Below are 18,662 nucleotides of genomic sequence, written 5' to 3'. Positions count from 1 at the left end.
ATTTCTGTCATGGATGATTTTTTAATTAGGTTTAAAATGTGTAACGTTAAACAAAATGTCACTTTAACTTTGCATTACATTTCTTTTCCATATAATGTAAGTGAATAATGACCATCTGTCATGGCAGATTCCGTATAAAATCGACCTTCTTCCAATCGTTATGATAACTTACACGCAACTTGACCCACTGGAGCAAAATAAAAAACCGTTAACGTTAAACAAACCATGTTGTCGTCCAGTGATCATTCGGAACTTTCGGGTCGGCCGAGTTGTTCCGAAGACGGAGAGGATGTTACGTCACAAGATTTCCGCAACGCGTCGGTTTTTCCCTGGGAAGATGGCGACCGTCACAACAGGTAAGAGAAAGAAATGACCCTTGTCAATTGGAAGGTGGTCACTGTACGCGTCTGTAAATGGGCTTAAATCAACATTTGAAATTCCGTGGTGAGAACCCGAGCCGAGAAAGTCGTGTGAGGGTTTAGGTGTGGTCGTCATAAAGGGCTAAAGCCAAATATAGCGACTAGATTCAATGAAACAGGCCCCGCATTGCATTACTATTGTCTTGTTTTTAAGACAACTTTGTTATTTATTCGCTGCTTATCACCTACAGAAGTCTTGTAATATATCATACTAGTGGATAGATTTAAACATGTGTATACCGTAGTTTGGTTTGTGGACATTTTGGTAATAAGATGCATAGATATTGGCGTTTAGTAGACTCGTTAACCGTAAGTCACTATTAATAATCTCTAATGTCCTAATAACGTTTAGATGTGTATTAGTGTATGTAAGCATGTTTATAAAATAGCTAACTGCTTTCTCTGTTTAAAGCATCAACTATTTTTAATAGGTTAACGTTATTTGTTATATTGATAAAACACCTAAGTTGGTGTTCTATGTACAGGGTTTCCACGCTTTTTGAAAGTATTTAAATGTACTTGAATTTCAGAACTATGGATTCAAGATCTGTAAAATACTTAAACAAACAGGTTCTTAAAAGTGCTTAAAATATTTAATTAAACTTGTTTTGTTCCAACAATTGTACTCAACTGTCAAAAACAGAACAAATAAACAGAAATTCTTAAATTAAAAATCTTTCATTTAAATCTTGTACAAAAACACTGGCAAATAATCCACGTTTGATCAATATTTAAAAAATGTCTGCCTTTGAATATTACCAGTATTTAATTCAAAAGATTTTATTAAGGCTCTTTGAACATGACTTTTTAAAAATGGTCAGTTTTTTTAAAATGACTTTTTTTTTAAATTGCATCATTTTATTAACATTTTTACTATTAATTACAAAACGCATTGTAACAAACCAACAGACAATGCCCATTTTAACAATGCAGTGCTAAAGAAAATCTGAATAAATTATATATAAACATGACTTCATAAATAATAAAGTTATAGTAAATAATAGCAATAATAGTAAGTAAATAAACAAAATGAACATGTATAAAGATAAAATAATAGTAAAATAAAATACATAAATTCAGTTATGACGTACCATAACTCAAAATGCAGCTTAAAGAAACATCAATAAAATCCAAGTAAGGAGTCCAGACTTGATGAAAAGCCTCAGTGGACATATGAATGAGGGGTTTGTCACTGATCCAGTTTATCAGTATATTTTTTCTGGCAGCAAAGGCTAAAATGTCAAATACATGATTAGTGAATTTGTCTGAAAATGACATTTTTAATGTAAATGTTAAGTACAATAAGGACTTTCATGGTACTACATATGGTGGGGTATGAAGTACAATTAAAGGTGCTTGATTTAAAATTAAGGGTGCTTTAAAATGTCCTTGAATCTGTTGTTGATGAAAGTGTGGGACCCCTGTATATAAACCGTTTTTAAGAATGAAGTGTTGAGGTGTAAAACTAGCTTGCTTAACATTTAAACACACTGAAGACCAATTTAGACACTTTGTAAGCATTTTAAACAAATTTTATTGAGTTAATGTAATAAAAGTTTCAAGAATGCCTTAATGTCATATATTTACAATATTTATCAATATATTTATACATAGTAAATACAAATATTTAGAGTGCTTATTTTTTTAATTTCAGTTTGCCTTTTATTAATTTATTATAGGCTGTACCCATTCAGCTATTTGTTGAGCAGGAGAACTCCATTACTGACACAAGACTCTTTGCTTTATAAATAACACCCGATGCAGCTGCTCTTCTGGCCATGTGTTCTCTCTTTGTCATGCATGTCCCATATGCTGCTGAGTTTGACCTCATTTCCATGTTGGTGGATCTGCCTCCTAGAATTGATGTTCAGGGCTTATTTTATTATATTTTCCCCCAAAGTAACCATAAAAAGGCATCCAATTATTGTCCACTATGAATAGTCAAATGATTTCTACAAAATATATTACAAAGTGATTTATTTTTATAATTTAGTTGCTCGTTAAAAGCTCTGTTTAGATTCTTATTCCAGACCTCAGTATTTTTTGTAAATATTTTTATAGCACGCAATACTTTTCTCTGAGATCATACAAGCCGATATCTGAGAGCTAGCAGATAAGCAAATAACTTACAAAAAGACTATGATCTGTAAGGGGTATGTTGTTTACATATTACAGTTTCGGTTTGGTTTGAACAAAATCGGGAGCGATTGCTCTATTAAGGTGTTCGAACACCAGATTAGAAGTGCTGCACCATGTCTTTAAAATAGTTTTGTATGAGTGTATGCACACCAGCGGAGCCATTCAACATCTGTACATTAGGTACGGGATGATAACCGGTTTCAAGGTTTACCGTGGTTTAAAAAAGTCAAGGTTTAAAACCGCCAGAATTTTCTGATATACCACACCAACGTTTCAGGTAAAGTTTTTATTTTTACATGTTTTTGTGACTATTTTATTTAGTTTCTTGGGGCCACAGTATCTCTAGCAGAAGATTACGATCCACAGCAAATACTACAGTTCTGAAATATTTTAAATGTTTCTTTAAATAAAATAAATTGTGTCCAATAGAGGAAAAGTTGTTTCTTGCCTGTGTACTATGAAACAGTGATATTTTATTCAAGGTTATCATACCGTCACAATGCTTTACCGGCCCATGCCTACTGTATATGCCACCCAGGTTTATCATTTTAAAGACACTGCACTTCACGTCCTGTACAAATGGCCTTGTGATTTAAATTAGTGTGAATGCTGCCATCTGAACCTTGGTGTGCACCAAACAACCAGACTGAGACCACTTAATATGTGTTTACACATAGAAAACTAATGTTAAAGATTTAAAAGAAAGCAGTGTTGCACTAGTCTGGTTTGTGACCCCCTTTAGTCTTCTTCAAAATAAAGATGAAATATAAATGCAACTCAGCCCCAAGGCCTAAACAAAGCAGAAACAGGTCTTGTTTTCTGTCATTATGTATGGAATGTGGACAGTTTACAGAGCTGTAAAGCAACCAAAAAATCAACATTTTGAAACTGCATTATTTTTGTATATTTTTGCTTTCTTAATGTTCAAATTTGGCAAACTATTTATGTTTTATTGAATTGGTGTGAATGCTGATATCCAAACTTTGGTGCAGTTGGACTGAGAAAAGTCTTAGTGTTTTGGTGTTGGTTCGACTGAAATATGAACTCAAAGACATCTAAACAAAGCACAAGTTGTCTAAAGAAGTACAAAAACAGGACAGACTGCTCAGGCATGCCTGTTTTAGGTGTTTTCTTGCTGCAGAACATAATTTGTGTGCATGAAAGGAGTCTTGGTGTGGCTGTTATATGACTCCTTTATACTCAACTGATAAAAAATACTGTCACAAATTATGCAGAGGCAACAAACACATTTTAGCCCAGCACACCAGCATCATTTTGGAGGTCTGAGGTCTAGGTTCTGTCACAAAATAAATGTAAAAAATGTTTTGATGTATAATTTTCAAACTAATAAAACAGAATGACAACTGTGATCAAACCCTATATCACAACATGACAGAAACCATAGCCGTTCATGTAGATATCAGCCAATGCACTCCCAATGAAATACTCTAATTAATACATATTAAACCTCTTTAACATTATTAATAGGATACTGATTGACTGACTGACTGATGTTGGTTTGCACTGAGAGACAGTTCTGGCTTTAATTTTCAAATCGTTTGCTAGTCATTTTTCAAGATCTGAGGTAAACTATCTACTGCTGCTGCATTCAGTGGTATGGCAATAAATGTCATGTGAAATGGTTTTCAAACTCACATTGGTAGCATTTAACACTAATAAAGCATATAATCAATTGCTGAGGTGATCATCATTTCTGAAATCGAGATGTTGCATATGGTTAGGACAAAAACTCTTTTTAACACACTACATTAGAATGTATTTAATCACTGTTTTTTTCTACATTAGCCACCTCAGAATGGATCCAGTTCTTTAAAGATGCTGGGATCCCTCCTGGACTGGCTGTCAACTATGCCGTCTCATTTGTTGATAACAGGTGAGAAATGATTGACTATTCATGTTGAGTTCATTCAAATAGACATTTTTAGAACTCTGTATTTATACTGTTTCTGTTATTAAATAGTTTGGGCAAAATAAAAATCTGTCATTAGTTCCTCAGCCTTCACTTCTTCCAAACCTGTGTGAGATTCTACTTCTAAACACAAACACAGGTGTTAAACTCAGTTCCTGGAAGGCCGCAGCTCTGCTAGGTTTAGTTCCAACCCTAATTAAATACACCTGATCAAATTAATTGAGTCCTTAAGGCTTGTTTGAAACCTGCAGTTAAAGCTGAGGTCACACTAGAGTTTGTGCATGCGAAATTCTGTCGTGCGCTGCTGCAAAAAGGGGCGGGATTAAACAAGATGATTAGACATTAAAAAAAGCAAGCGATTGGTCCATATTTTAAATTCCTGTCCAGAGAGGTCATGTTTTGATCCTGGATTGGTCTCACGCAATCATGTGGTGCGATTTAGCAGGTCCGAGTTTCCAACTTTCCAACGCAGCGAAATGCGAAACTTGCCGCGCGACATTGCGTTTGCTGTCTGACGCATTTGCATGCGTATGAATGAAAGTCTATGGGGAGAAAAGTGCAGTGTGACTGCAGCTAAAGTGTGTCGGAGCAGGGTTGGAACCTAACTGTGCAGAGCTGCGGCCCTCCAGGAATTGAGTTTGTTACCATCAACTGTTTGGATAAAAGCATTTTTCAAAAAGTATCATTCAGCAGACGAAATGAAACTAGGTTGCACTTTAGCGGACCATGTCTTTGGTACAGTGTAACACTACATTTAAGTACTAAATTATATTAATTAGCTACATGTACTTACTATGGAGTTAGGGATGGCTGACAGTAATTTTTATGGTTATTTGTGTAATTATACTAAATGTGTTGTAGCATGTATGTTGTGTGTAACAAAGACAAAAATAAATTGAGTAGATGATGACAGAGGTATTTTTTGGCTGAACTATCCCTTTAAGAAGTCATTTAGCCAGGATATGTCTTAAAGCAGGGGTGTCCAAACACACCTGAACCAGCTAATCAAGCTCTTACTAGATGTACTAGAAACTTTCTGGCAGGTGTGTTGAAGCAAATTGAAGCTAAACTCAGCAGGGTTTCTTAAAGAGATAGTTCACTGAAAAATCAATATTTATTCACTATTTACTTTCCCTCAAGTGAATCCAAACCTTCATGAGTTCTGGATTCTGTTAAAAAAATATTTTGAAGAAAGCTGAAAACCTCTAACCATTGTTAGAATATTTTGAGATGTTGAAAAATAATCGAGACCTTGTAAGCTGCTGAGCTCTTAAGTTCCTCTCACACAATACAAGCCACAGCCATACAAGTGGCATTTCTGTGCGACTTCTCCTATATGTTTTATTAGGTCTTTTCCACAATGTGAGCAAACAACATTATGAGCAAAAGTGCACTACTCAGCACGTGCTGTGGATGCTGTGAATGTCTTATGTCTTGTAAAAATAAAATAAAATCATCAGCTTCTTCTCTCTGTTCAGGATTCAGAAAAATATGCTTATGGACCTCAGTAAAGAAATAATGATGGACTTAGGAATCACAGTCATTGGAGACATCATAGCTATTCTCAAACATGCAAAGCATGTGTATAGACAGGTGAGTTCAATGTTGAATTTATGTAAAATAATTGTTTGTGCGAAAAATAACTAATGTTATTATGAAGAGGTTGAATTAACATGATCATCTTTTATCTCTGACTCAAGTCTGTAGATGCTCATATAAGCGTTGGTTCACCATTGAAAGTCATCCTTGTTTCTCAACATTTTACTGGACTGTCCTGCTTTTAATTATCCCAGATAGCTTTTTTTTTATGAATTGAACTCTCTTAAAGACATTTTTAATAAAGTGAAACTAGGAAAATTTTAGAATTTTAATTATGTAGTGGCACTAAAAATCACATTTAATTTATGTATTCATTTGTTTGTTTTTAATTATATTTTTATTATTTAAATGTTCTTGCCATGAAAATAGCCTTGGTTCCTGACATGGCATTAAATAAAAAATACATTACATCCTTGTCTCTCATGTGCACCTGTGCATTTCCGGACTTCATTATTCTTAATGTGAACTGTACTGCCTATTTCTTTCTAATGTAGGATCTGTGTAAAATGACAACTGAGGCCATTTCGTCTGGACAGACTAGTGTACAGGCTGAACTGAGGCGTGCTGCTAACACTCGTGAGTATTTGAAGTATCAAATTCTTTTCCATATTCAGTTGAAGGCAAATGTATGAGCCTGCCTTTGAAATTGTTACTATTTCTCAGTTATTTCCAAAGTAATGTTAAACAGAGCAAAGGGCATTTTCAGAGTATTTCCTGTAAAAGTATTTTCTTCTGGACAAAATACTTATTTAGTTTGTCTGGAATAAAAGCATTTAAAAAAAATAGATTTTAGGGTCAAAATTCATAGCTCCCTTAAGAATTCTTTTTTCAATTGGCCACAGAAACTTCGTGTCCAATGACTTGCCTAATTCACCAAACTTGCCTAGTTAACCTAATTAACCCATCTAACCCTTTAAAGTGCACTGAGGCTGTATACTAGTATTTTGCAAAATATTATGTAGTCATCATGGCTCATTTTACTGGATTGTCCTGCTTTTAATGATTCCAGAAGACTTTAGCTGCGTCCCAAATTGCATACTTATACTATTCTACGCCAGTTTGTAGTATAAATAGTTTAAGTAGTGCATTCACACTGAAAACTCTAAAAATAATAAGTGCACTTTAATTACCCAGATGATGCACTTATTCAACCGGTAATATGAAGTGTGTAATGATGGACACTTCACACACTCAATGACCGCAGTTTTGCTCAGGTAGCGGAAGAGGCGGAGCTATCCGGCGCATGTGTTGGATAACTATTTATTTTGGATGGTGAAAGCAAAATTCTCCTTCGAGAATGATTATAGCGCCTCCCGATGGTGAATACAGTTATACTTATGGCAGGTATTGTTTGATAGTTTGGTCATGTCATCAAGGAAACGGTTTGAATTTCCACTCAGTAAAAAAAGATTAGTGCTCCATTTGGGACAACACTACCTACATATACTTTGCTGTTGAGTGTGTAAGTGCATAAGTACATAGTGCATTAGGGCATAATGTATAGTGTACCATTTGAGACGCAGCTTTTTTTTAATGAAATTAACTCTCTTAAGGACATTTTTAGCTAAGTGACACCAGGAAAGATTTTAGAATTTTTATCATGTATTTGCGCTAAAATCTTATTTAATTTATGTATTCATTTGTTTGATGATTTTTTAAATTGTATATTTATTATTGAAATGTTCTTGTCATGAAAATTGCCTTGGTTGCTGACATTGCTGACAATAAATAAAATACTTTACGTTACTGTCATCATGGCAAAGACAAAATAGCCACTAAATGTATGCATTGAAAAAAATCTCTGTCCATTAAACAGGACTTGGGAAATAAGAAAAAAATTATTCAACTAATATTTAATTAGAAAGGAGGTCTACAATGTTTTTGCTTTCAACAGTGTGTGTACTTGTGTCCTTTCATGTGCAGTTTTTGTGCTGCTTGCTCATACAGGGAGTGATTTATCTTTAGCTGTAGCACTGGTAATGTTCATGTTCCTCTGACAGCTGCCACACGCATGATCGCCAATGCTCTGAGCCGGGACTCTCCACCAAGCACGCCTGCTCGCCGGCCTGACAACCGAATTTCTGTTACCGTCTCCAATGCCAGTGCCAAAACCGGTACAAGTAATTAGACTTTGTTTGAGTAATGTTTTTTTTTTTTTTTTTTTTTCCATATACCGGTCTTTGATTGCTCAGATTTTCACTGAACATTTGCTAGTTTGTTGATACATGCATATCTAGCATTCCCAAAAGGGTTAGAATGACTTTAAATTTTGTTTTGAAAAAATGTTTTTTTAATATATTTTTAGGTTTTTTTAATATTTTTTTATTTTTTTAAATATTTGATTTGTAATTTAGAATATAAAGAAAGGAAATATATTCATTTGAAGGAAATACATATTTTTGTACCCAATCTGAATTGCCATTTATAAAGCATTCTCAAGAATGCTAGTTCATTATAGGGCAGGCCGATTTGGCCTTAAATCAAAATCTCAATTAATTTTAACTCGATTACGATTAATGAACCATTATTTTATTTATTTATCTATTTATTTTTGCCCTCATAGTTCACTGACAGGGTTTGTACTGTAAATATGCTTACATATTACAAGTGAGAGATTTTTGAATGAATGATTTTAAAATAACTGAAGTAAACACACACTATCTACTATCTATAATTTATTAAACATCAATGTTGAACAACTGAAATTAAAACGCACATTGCATAAAACCAACAGTCACTTTTTTCTTATAAAAAAGTGAAAATAAATAACTTGCACTTTTGGAAACAAAATAAATAATTTTTAGTGTTTCTGTTTCATATTAAAGTAGAAAATAAGTAGTATCTCTTCTAAATAAAATAACTCTTGTATATCCTGTAAATAAATAATATATTAAATAGCTAATTTCTTGCATATTCTGAAAACAAATGTAATGGAAAATATGTCGTCTCAAGGCATCTCAGCACAGCTTCCAATCATCGTCAATGTAGTGCAAAGTAAGGCTCAAGAATGAGTCCATCGTCCTACTTGACCAGAGATCAGATGTGGCTGCAAAGTGTGGCTATCAGAGCGGTGTCACGTGACTCCACATGCCTTAGGGAAAGTAATTGAAAAAAATCAAACTGGAAAAATGTTATCATTCTGAATGTCGATTTTGGTTACTTTTTGTTTAATCGCCCAGCCTTAGTTCTTATTATTTAAATAGAAAACTTTTTTGGAGGATTCTTAGTTATTTAGTTGATTTATAATCCGAGTGAAGCATATTTGCTGATTAGAAAGAGAAATAAATGTCTTTCAAAGTAAAAGCAATGTTCAGTACAGACAGTAAATTCATTATTAGAGTTTGTATTAACTATATAAAATGGAACTGCATGATTTAAAACTTATTTTCTTTTCTTTACACCTTGCAGCACCCAGCAAACCAGCTGAAGAAAATGGATTGCAAGTGAAGCGCAGACGAGTCACTAGAGAAATGGAAGGGAAATACATCATAAACATGCCAAAAGGTACAACAGCTCGCACTCGACGCATCCTGGCACAGCAGGATAAGAAAGGTACACCCAAATGTTTGTTGAAACTGTTTTAATTTGAAGAAATAAAATAGATTTGCTCAATTGTAAATCAACAGTTAGTCCAAATTGATGTCTTCTCTTAATGTTCACTTTCATTACCACAGCCAAGGTTTTAAAGCGAACTTCAGTTTTTGACAGACTTGGGGCAGAGTCTAAAGCAGACACTATCTCCAACACTAAGGTGAGAATCTTTTTGTGTTGTGTTTTTTTGAATGTGACAGGTGCTCATCGCTTAAAGTGTCAGAGCGATGAAAGAGTGTATTTTCTGCAGGTGGTTTGTCAAGCTCACTAACCTGTGTGAGGCACACTCAGTTTGGGGTTGTTGTGTGATGAGGAGGGGGACAGAAGAGGGGTCTTTGTTTTGTTCACATGGGTTCAGGTGATTGCATAAGAGATGGGCTTTTAGCTGTCGTTTGATTAATACTAGTGAATCTGCAGTCCGTGTGGGAGTAGGACGATCATTACAATTCAATTCAGTTCATCTTTGTTTCTATAGTGCTTTTAAAGTGTAAATTTTGTCAAAGCAGCTTAACATAGAAGTTTAGTAAATTGATACGGTGTCAGTCCAGTTTTCAGATTTCAGTTCAGTGTGATTTTAATTTTCACAGCTTAAAGTCGAAACACTGAAGAGCAAATCCATCGACGCGTAGCTCCACAAGTCCCACAATTCCACCAGCATGGAACAATGAATGAAAAAGTTTTTGAAAGTGACTTATCGCCCCTCTGCGACAGTGCTAAAACATGGCGCTCACTTTATGCCACACACTCTAGGGCTTAGTGGCTTAGCTTAAAAGGATAATTCACCCAAAACTGAAAATCATCATTTACTTATCCTTTTCTTGTTAAAAATCTGTTTGACTTTGTACTTCTGTTAAATACTAAAGATATTTTGAAGAAACCTGAAAACCTGTAACCATTGGCTTCCATCGTATTTCTTTTTCCTACTGTGTAACTCAATGTTTACATGTTTTTTTCAAAATATCTTCTTTTGTGTTCAACAGAAGAAAGAAACTCTTATCTACTTTAAGGAGAGTTAATAGTGAGTACATTTTATGCACAGGCTGTTTAAGCATCTTTTATAAAAATGATATTACCTCTTGTGCATCTTGAGACAAAGCCTGTATTTTAAGATGTCATTACAAATTATTTTCATTTAAAACTGGTCAGTCAATACTAGTGTTAAGCCTTGTCTCTGAAACCGGTAGTAATAGTAAACGTACTATTAGTTAATTCATGATTCCTGTAGCATTAACTGAAGTGATTTATTATAAAATGTTGCTACCACACTCAAAAATAACTCATTGGATGAACTCAATTAAATTGAAAGCAGGATTTCCATCCAATCAGTTTGTGTAGCACCAACTAAAAAAACTGTTTGCACAATTAAATGCAGTTGAGTTGGTCCAACACAATTTTATCAAATAAAAGTTGAAATACATTTGTATTTTTATTTAACTTAAACTCAAAGGTCTGATAATACCATGTATGTCTATCATGTGTCGAACATTTCAAAGTCTCTTAGTTTTATTTAAAGTTATCCTAAATGAACAAAAAGAGCCATTTTTACGCATGGGTTACATATGCAGTTGATTGAGACTGATCTCCAAATTAATTTTAGGACAGTTATTGCTTATGACTGTTTTTAACACTTTCGGTCTGACTCCGCATGTACAATGACCCACACACTATCGTAGATTTAATTCTAACTAAGGGTTTACACATTTCATCGACTGTTGTTAAGGACGTCACACTATCTGATCATTTCTGTACTTTCTTTGATATATTGATCACTCCAGCCATTGAAGACAGATCTGTCCCTGTGAGAAAGAGATGCATAAATGAGAACACTAGTGAAGGCCTTATCGCTAGCACCAAGCATATCTGCAGACTCTGTTGATATTCTCCTTGATTTGTTTAACTCTAAAGTTAAGAATGTCATGGATGATGTTGCTCCTTTTACATTACATTGCGTACCTATGTAAAGCACTTAGAATTGCCACTGTGTATGAAATGTGCTATATAAATAAACTTGCCTTGCCTCACTGAGCAAAGCAACAAACAGCAGTTTTGCTAATTAAGCTGCCAACACCCAAAGCATGATTGCTTCTGCAATGTGGTAATCTGTAATCAAAGCATTACATGGACCTCTTCTAAATCTTCAAACTAAAGTGAATCTTAAACATTAAACTACAAGTCTTTCTATTTAACTTTAAACACTTAAGATTAGTTTTATTGTCAATTTCCTTCTCTTAATACAATCCCACGCAAAGCATGCTGGGAAGTACAAATCCCCCAACCAGGTTGTTGGACCAACACAATTCTTTCATGTTCTCCCACACAAAACGCTTAAGTTAACTTAATACTTACAATTTAAGTGGACTGAACATAAAACAAATAAATTGGCCAAAGAAATGACAAGAATTGTGTTGTTTCAGCTCATTTTAAACGGGTAGTTTGAACAAACAGCAGTAATCCTTTATTTGAGTGCAGTAACACTGCTGAATATCCTGGCTTACTGATTCATTGTCTTCTCTTCTGTTGTGCAGCAGCCAACAGGTGTGTTTAGCCGACTGGGTGAAACTGAGGATGATGAAGAGAGCGGAGAAAAGACAGATGGCGTTACCGACACCTTTGAGGACAATGACAGTGACGGCGAGGGCTCAGTGCTGCAGTACGCCGGCGTCCTCAAAAGACCCCCTCCATCCTCTAAAAAAGACACTGTGACCACCAAATCTAAACCGCTCACTTTGCGGCGACTAGGCGCTAAATATAAACTCCCCCCATCTGAAACCTCAGCACCCATCTCCTCCTCTACCTCCTCCTCTAACCAGCAGGGGACACCCAAACTTGGCATCCTGCAGAGACTGGGCAAGGCGCCGTCAGTCAAGCCTACCTCCTCCACCTCTCCAGTCAGTCAGTCCACGGACACCCAGGACAGTCGAGTCACGAGTAGCAGATGCAAAAGCCAGGGCAGCTTTGCTCTGGCCAGCCCGAAGGTCAGTAGTAGCACAGGCGACACTCATGGGGCTCAGATGGACGCTGGGGCAGTCAGTGTGTTCAAAAGACTGGGTGCCCGGAAAAACTGAAAATGGTTCTTTTTTTTTATCCAGTTTGCCCCTTTTATAACCTAAAACTCACCTGAATTTTTATTTGAACGAAAAAAAAACGACCTGGATGAATGGGTTGTTGATATGCTGTACCTCATGGAGTGTTTTGATTTTGAAAGTAGGGGACAAACAAAAAAAAGAAGTGCTGCAATATCTGTTAACAGTCAGCGTTGACATACCTGTTGCACTTCTGTTTGGTTATAGGAAACATGTTTCATCCCGGTCTCCTACTTTTATAGTAACTCTCCTGCGCCCCAGTAAGTGAAAAGTTTTTCCATATTAAAGTGGGGTTTGTAGTTATATTTTTGAAGCATGGCGCCCCGCATCAAATGCTATAAATGCCCCTTTTTTTCTCCCTACTACATTAGCCAAGAGACGTACGTGAAAGCATGTGCTACGTTTACCACAAACACCTCGGCTTACAGAAAGTAAGCTTATGTTTAACCATCCTCTTACCTCAATGTTTTGAAAGTGATAGTTCAACCATTGATGTGATTTCCTCACCCAATATGTCATTCCAAAACACTGACATACTTTCTTTAGTGGAATATAAAATAGTGAGATGTTGTTTTTGTTGATCCAGTGGAAATCAGTTGGGCACTGAAATATCATAGAGTATTGCTCAAAAGTTGAACTAAGATAGACAGGATAACAGAAAAGGAGCAGCTTGATCTTTAATATGTGCATACTGGCTTGGTCCATTGCAAGCTTGCTGATCCAGGATGAGAATATGCCGCTGTGTCAAACCCAATGTGGATAGCTGGGATAAGTGTACGCTAATGGCATCCTTAAACAGACCACAGGATTCGTTACAGGATCAATGATGCAAATATGGATAAATAAAAAACAATAACTCTCAGGTTAATATAAATCTTTATATTAAGGGTGCAGTAGGTGATTCTTTAAAACATTTTTGCTGTAGCATCATTAATATATTCACATCACATTGGTTCATTTTTGAGCAATGACAACCTGTGACATGCTCCCTATATTGTTTACCATGTTACTCTAAATATTCGGTCTGAAACAGCATGTAAGTATGGCTTAGTAATGAGTGTAATTCCTGCACCCCGTCGTTAACCAATAAGCATACAGTAGTTGCTTTAGGACAGCGTGTGAGAGAGTCAGACCAGCGATCCTTGCATGCATGAAATATTCCACATTATGACAAGTTTTCTCGCCACACAACTGAAAACGTGCTAGATATAATAGTTTTTCATTCAGAATTGTAGTATTATAAAGTACTGTAAAGTTTTCTTACTGGCGAATGACATGATCTAGTGGGTTGTCTACTGTCATCTTTAAGGTGCTCGTTCGTGATTCAGGAGGCGTGACTTTGGACGGCTGGCTTGGGAGGGACTGTGTTTCAAAGAAATTATGCTAACAGATAGCATTTTGGCAGATCACCTGCTGCACCTTTAAAGAAAAACAAATACTGCCACCAGCACACCCTCCTTTGGCAATGAAACCACAACAACAAAAATGACCAAATTTATAGTCAGTTTATTGAAATGTGCTCTGTTATTTAAAACCCAAAAAAAGCTTTCCTTGCACCTGTGTTATTAGTAGATCACCCATGGTTGTCATTATGGAAATGAGCTGGTGCATTTACATTTTTGAATTTGTACACCGGCTGTAGATCTTCTGCAGAACCTTCCAGTCCCATATGCGCTTTTAGCGGATTGTGTTCTCATGCTCATGTGCTCTGTTTAGTAAATCAGGCCCTTAATGGCTTGAAATTGCTCTGATATGGATTTCAATCAATCCGTGAGCTGCGGTCACACTACAAAACATACGTTTTGCATTGATAATGTAATAAATATGTGCTTTCTATGATCCTTTTGTTCAACACCGCAAAGTCTGTGGTATTTATATAGGAGATCAACATATCCTTAATGTTTCACAAATATGAATTTACATGTCAGAGTTGACTAAAACTGCACATCGGAAAACAGCAAAATGTGAAAAATATTTCTGCTCTCCTGCATTCGCATGCTTATGAGTGGAATTGATAAGTGTTGTGTGACCGCTTTTTATGACCATAACTGTTACTTAAAAACACAATCAGCGTGTTAAGGGACACTTGAAATGCTATCCAATAAAAATGTGTGTAAAAGTACAACCCTTGGCAGGAAGTGTGGAATCACCACTCTTAGAAGATGTTCATTCAAATTTTTATTTGTATAGAAAAAAAACAAGCACATACATGCCACAAAACTATTTTCAGTCAACAATCCAACCTTCTGGCTGTATCAAACACTTAAAAAATAAAAAAAGAAGAACACTAGTCAGTTACAACTGTTTTTACAGATCAAACAGTGTGGGAACTTGGAATCACACAAATCTGAGGAAAATTATATGGAATCACCACGTACTTTGCAGTTTTAAAACAAACTGTATGTAATTTACAACTGCTAATTAGTCTGCAGTTAAAAAAGAGTGTTTGCACTTGTTAGTGAGGTGTTGAACTAAGCTGATTGACATAACTCATGGCTCCAACACAAGAGATGTCAGTTGAAACAAAGGAGAGCATTATCAAACTTCTCAAATAAGGTAAATCTTCACGAAATGTTGCAAAAGATGTTGATCGTTGTCAGTCAGCTGTGTCTAAAAACTGGACCAAGAACAAATTAAACGGGAAGATTGTACAAGTGAAGCATACTGCTAGACCAATGAAGATGTCAGAAAACATAAAGCAGTATGCCTTCAAAACAAAAATTGCACAACCAAGCGAATGAGGAACAAATAGGCAGAAAGTGGAGTCAATGTTTTTCACCGGACTGTAAGAAATCGCTTAAAAGTAATGGAATTTACATACAGAAAAGCCAATCAAAAACCATCATTACCATGTAAACAGAAAAGAACAAGGTTTCAGTATGATAAAGGAAGACAGTCTTGGACTGTGGATGACTAGATATGAGTGATATTCAGTGATAAATCACGAAACTGCATTGGGCAGGCTGATGATGCTGGAACTTTTGTTTGGTGCCGTTCCAATGAAATTTATAAAGACAACTGCCTGAAGAAAACATGCAAATTTCCCCAATCATTAATGATATGGGGTTGTATGCCAGGTAAAGGGAGAGATGACAGTCATTACATCGTCTATAAATGAAAAAGTTTATGTTGAGATTTGACACTTTTCTTATTCCATCATTTAAAAGGATGTTTGGTGATGATGAGAAATTTTTTCAGGATGATAAAGCATTATGCCATAGGGCAAAATCTGTAAAGACTTTCCTGCAGGAAAGACATATAATGTTAAATATAACATACTTTTATATAACATAATAATGGCATGGCCTGCAAATAGTCCAGATCTCAATCCAATTGAATATCTGTGGTGGAAATTAAAGAAAGTGGTCTATGACAAGGCAAACCTGCAAAGCTGATCTGGCATCTGCAAACAGACAAAGTTGGACAGATTAATGAAGAATCCTATTTGTCAACAGTTAAATCCATGTGTCAAAGAATTCAAGCTCTTATAAAAGCCAGAGGTGGTGCAACAAAGTACTAGTGGTGTTTTATTTGGTGATTTCCATATCATTTTCCTCAAATTTGTGTGATTCCATATTTTTTCCTCTGTTGGAAAACAGTTGTAATTGACTGCGGTGTTCTTTTTTGCCAAGTGTTTGATACAGCCAGAAGGTTGGATTGTTTAATGAAAATAGTTTTGTGGCATGTACAGTTGAAGTCAGAATTATTAGCCCCCCTGTTTATTTTTCCCCCAATTTCTGTTTAATAGAGAAGATTTTTCATCACATTTCTAAACATAATAGTTTTAATAACTCATTTCTAATAACTGATTTATTTTCTCTTTGCCATGATGACAGTAAATAATATTTGACTAGATATTTTCAAGACACTTCTATACAGCCTAAAGTGACATTTAAAGGCTTAACTAGGTTAATTAGGCAGGTTAGGGTAATTAGGCAAGTTATTGTATGATGATGGTTTGTTCTGTAGACTTATCGAAAAAATATATAGCTTAAAAGGCTTAATAATTTTGACCTTAAAATGGTTTATAAAACTGCTTTTATTCTAGCCGAAATAAAAAATAAGACTTTTCTCCAGAAGAAAAAATATTGTCAAACATACCGTGAACATTTCCTTGCTTTGTTAAACCTCATTTGGGATTGAAAAATTGAAAGGGGGGCTAATAATTCTCTTGTCAATTGTATGTGCTTGAGGTTTTTTTCCCCCCCTATACAATAAACATTTGAATGTTCCAATCTTCCAAGAGCAGTGATTCCATACTTTTTGCCAGGGGTTGTATTACATGGCCAAGCAGAGCGAATATGATGTTGGTATTGACATGCTGTTGCCAAGCAACTCACCTGGAGGTGGACCCCTGTGTATTGTGTAAGTTTTCACCCCTTTATACTGTTTACTACAGTAACCAACAGTCAACCTTTTGTAACAGGAATTTACCTTCACAATCTGTGTTTTGTCATGTTTTCTTTTGTTTTTTTATAAATATTTTCATTTGAAGCATCTCAGATGTTGAATTTTGTTACGTTATGTTTGAAGAATAATATGAGAGAGAGAGAAAAAAAAACATTTTAACTGGGTAAGTTTATAATATTGACGATTATTTGTCTTTGGAATGGATTGAATATAAAAAGATAAAACAAATCTCTTGTATTGTTTCTTTCATTAACTTTTTATGAGATGCTTTGATTTTAACATAACTTCAACTGGGGTTAAGAGCATATTCTAGCTTTATTTTGTCAGGTCCATCTATAAAGGATAGATGTTCCAGCAACAAAACTGCCTTTAATGCGAGGGCTGGTAAATAGCACAGATGGTAAGGACTCCACAAGCCCTTATGTCTCCAGTGTTACTGCACACTGAGCCATTTGTAAAAGGACTTTAGCAGTTCATCACTGTTTAGCATTTGCCTGTCAATGCTGACTCTGTGTTTTCTGTTATTAATTTAGTCTAGCTATCACAGCGGATAACTACACAGATCAGATTTATTCATATTATTATGTCTTAAACAGTATTTTTTATACACTTCTCAGTTAGAGCTGGGCGATATGTAGGGCCAGACAGAATCTGCGGACAGTTTTTGCTATTTCTGTTTAGTAGTTTATAAAACAAAAATCTGTAGATTTAAGCGAGATGATTTTAGAAGTATCGTAACTACAATATTAATGTATGAAATAAAAAAATAATACTTTAAAAGAATACATTTTTTACTTTTATTTGATGTTAACAATGTAAGTCCAATTGGATCCACTTATTTGGTAGACAAAGCTGATCTCTCATAATATAGCTACTAAAAGACAGAAAATATTACTTTACAATCTAAAGTATTGTAAATAAATCATATGAACATTTTAATATGACTATTATTATATCACAATAATATTAGTGAAAATTTTAAAATTGCATAAATATAAATATACACATTAACACAGTAAGTAGACTTAATGATAGGCTAGAAATCTGCGGAAATCTGCACATGCAGATTCCGTGTGGGCCTAGTGATATGACAAAAATACAATCTCGATTAATTCTTTTCCAAATTGAACGTTAACGATATACATTTCGATATCAGTTGTTAATTCTTCCAGATTTAAAAAAGTATCCCGACATGCTGAAGCCACAAAAAATGAGCGGGTTGATAAAATAGCGTAACCTATTGTCATTGGCCAATTTTTGAGAATTTTGGGAGAAATGACTAGGAATAATAAACCACAGAAAACGGTCGCACCACTTGGTCTACAAACAAGTGTGTTCATGACTATGCAGACAAAGCAGAATATTACAAGAAAATATCAGTTTGCCAAAAGCCAAAAAGATTCAAACGGATGCGCTCGCTTGTACATGAAGAATAAGGTGAATATTCCCATTGTTGCACATTTCTGCTGTGTGATTGACTCTTATAACAAT

The 18,662-nt window shown here is 35.2% G+C and overlaps 1 protein-coding gene across 2 annotated transcripts; it reads left to right on the top strand.

Moving 5' to 3' along the window:
* Positions 1-318: 318 nt before the first annotated feature.
* c18h19orf47 (chromosome 18 C19orf47 homolog) lies at positions 319-17,368 on the top strand. Of its 2 annotated transcripts, none has more exons than XM_056478285.1 (8): positions 319-356; positions 4,365-4,452; positions 5,967-6,081; positions 6,582-6,663; positions 8,088-8,201; positions 9,496-9,639; positions 9,762-9,838; positions 12,207-17,368. In XM_056478285.1, exons 1-8 carry the CDS (start codon positions 338-340, stop codon positions 12,741-12,743), a joined length of 1,176 nt encoding a protein of 391 aa, XP_056334260.1. In that variant the 5' UTR covers positions 319-337; the 3' UTR covers positions 12,744-17,368. The 2 variants fall into 2 exon arrangements, with proteins under 2 accessions (XP_056334260.1, XP_056334259.1); XM_056478284.1 differs by having other exon boundaries at positions 12,204-17,368.
* Positions 17,369-18,662: the final 1,294 nt, after the last annotated feature.

Source organism: Danio aesculapii, chromosome 18 (assembly GCF_903798145.1).
Source record: "Danio aesculapii chromosome 18, fDanAes4.1, whole genome shotgun sequence".
NCBI classification, from domain to species: Eukaryota; Metazoa; Chordata; class Actinopteri; order Cypriniformes; family Danionidae; genus Danio; species Danio aesculapii.
This window is presented reverse-complemented; position numbering and strand designations above follow the sequence as displayed.

Coding starts and splice junctions, on each gene's coding strand:
- c18h19orf47 (XM_056478284.1), top strand. Junction 4,453..5,966: donor GTCTCATTTGTTGATAACAG/GTGAGAAATGAT, acceptor CTCTCTGTTCAG/GATTCAGAAAAATATGCTTA. Junction 9,640..9,761: donor GGCACAGCAGGATAAGAAAG/GTACACCCAAAT, acceptor TCATTACCACAG/CCAAGGTTTTAAAGCGAACT.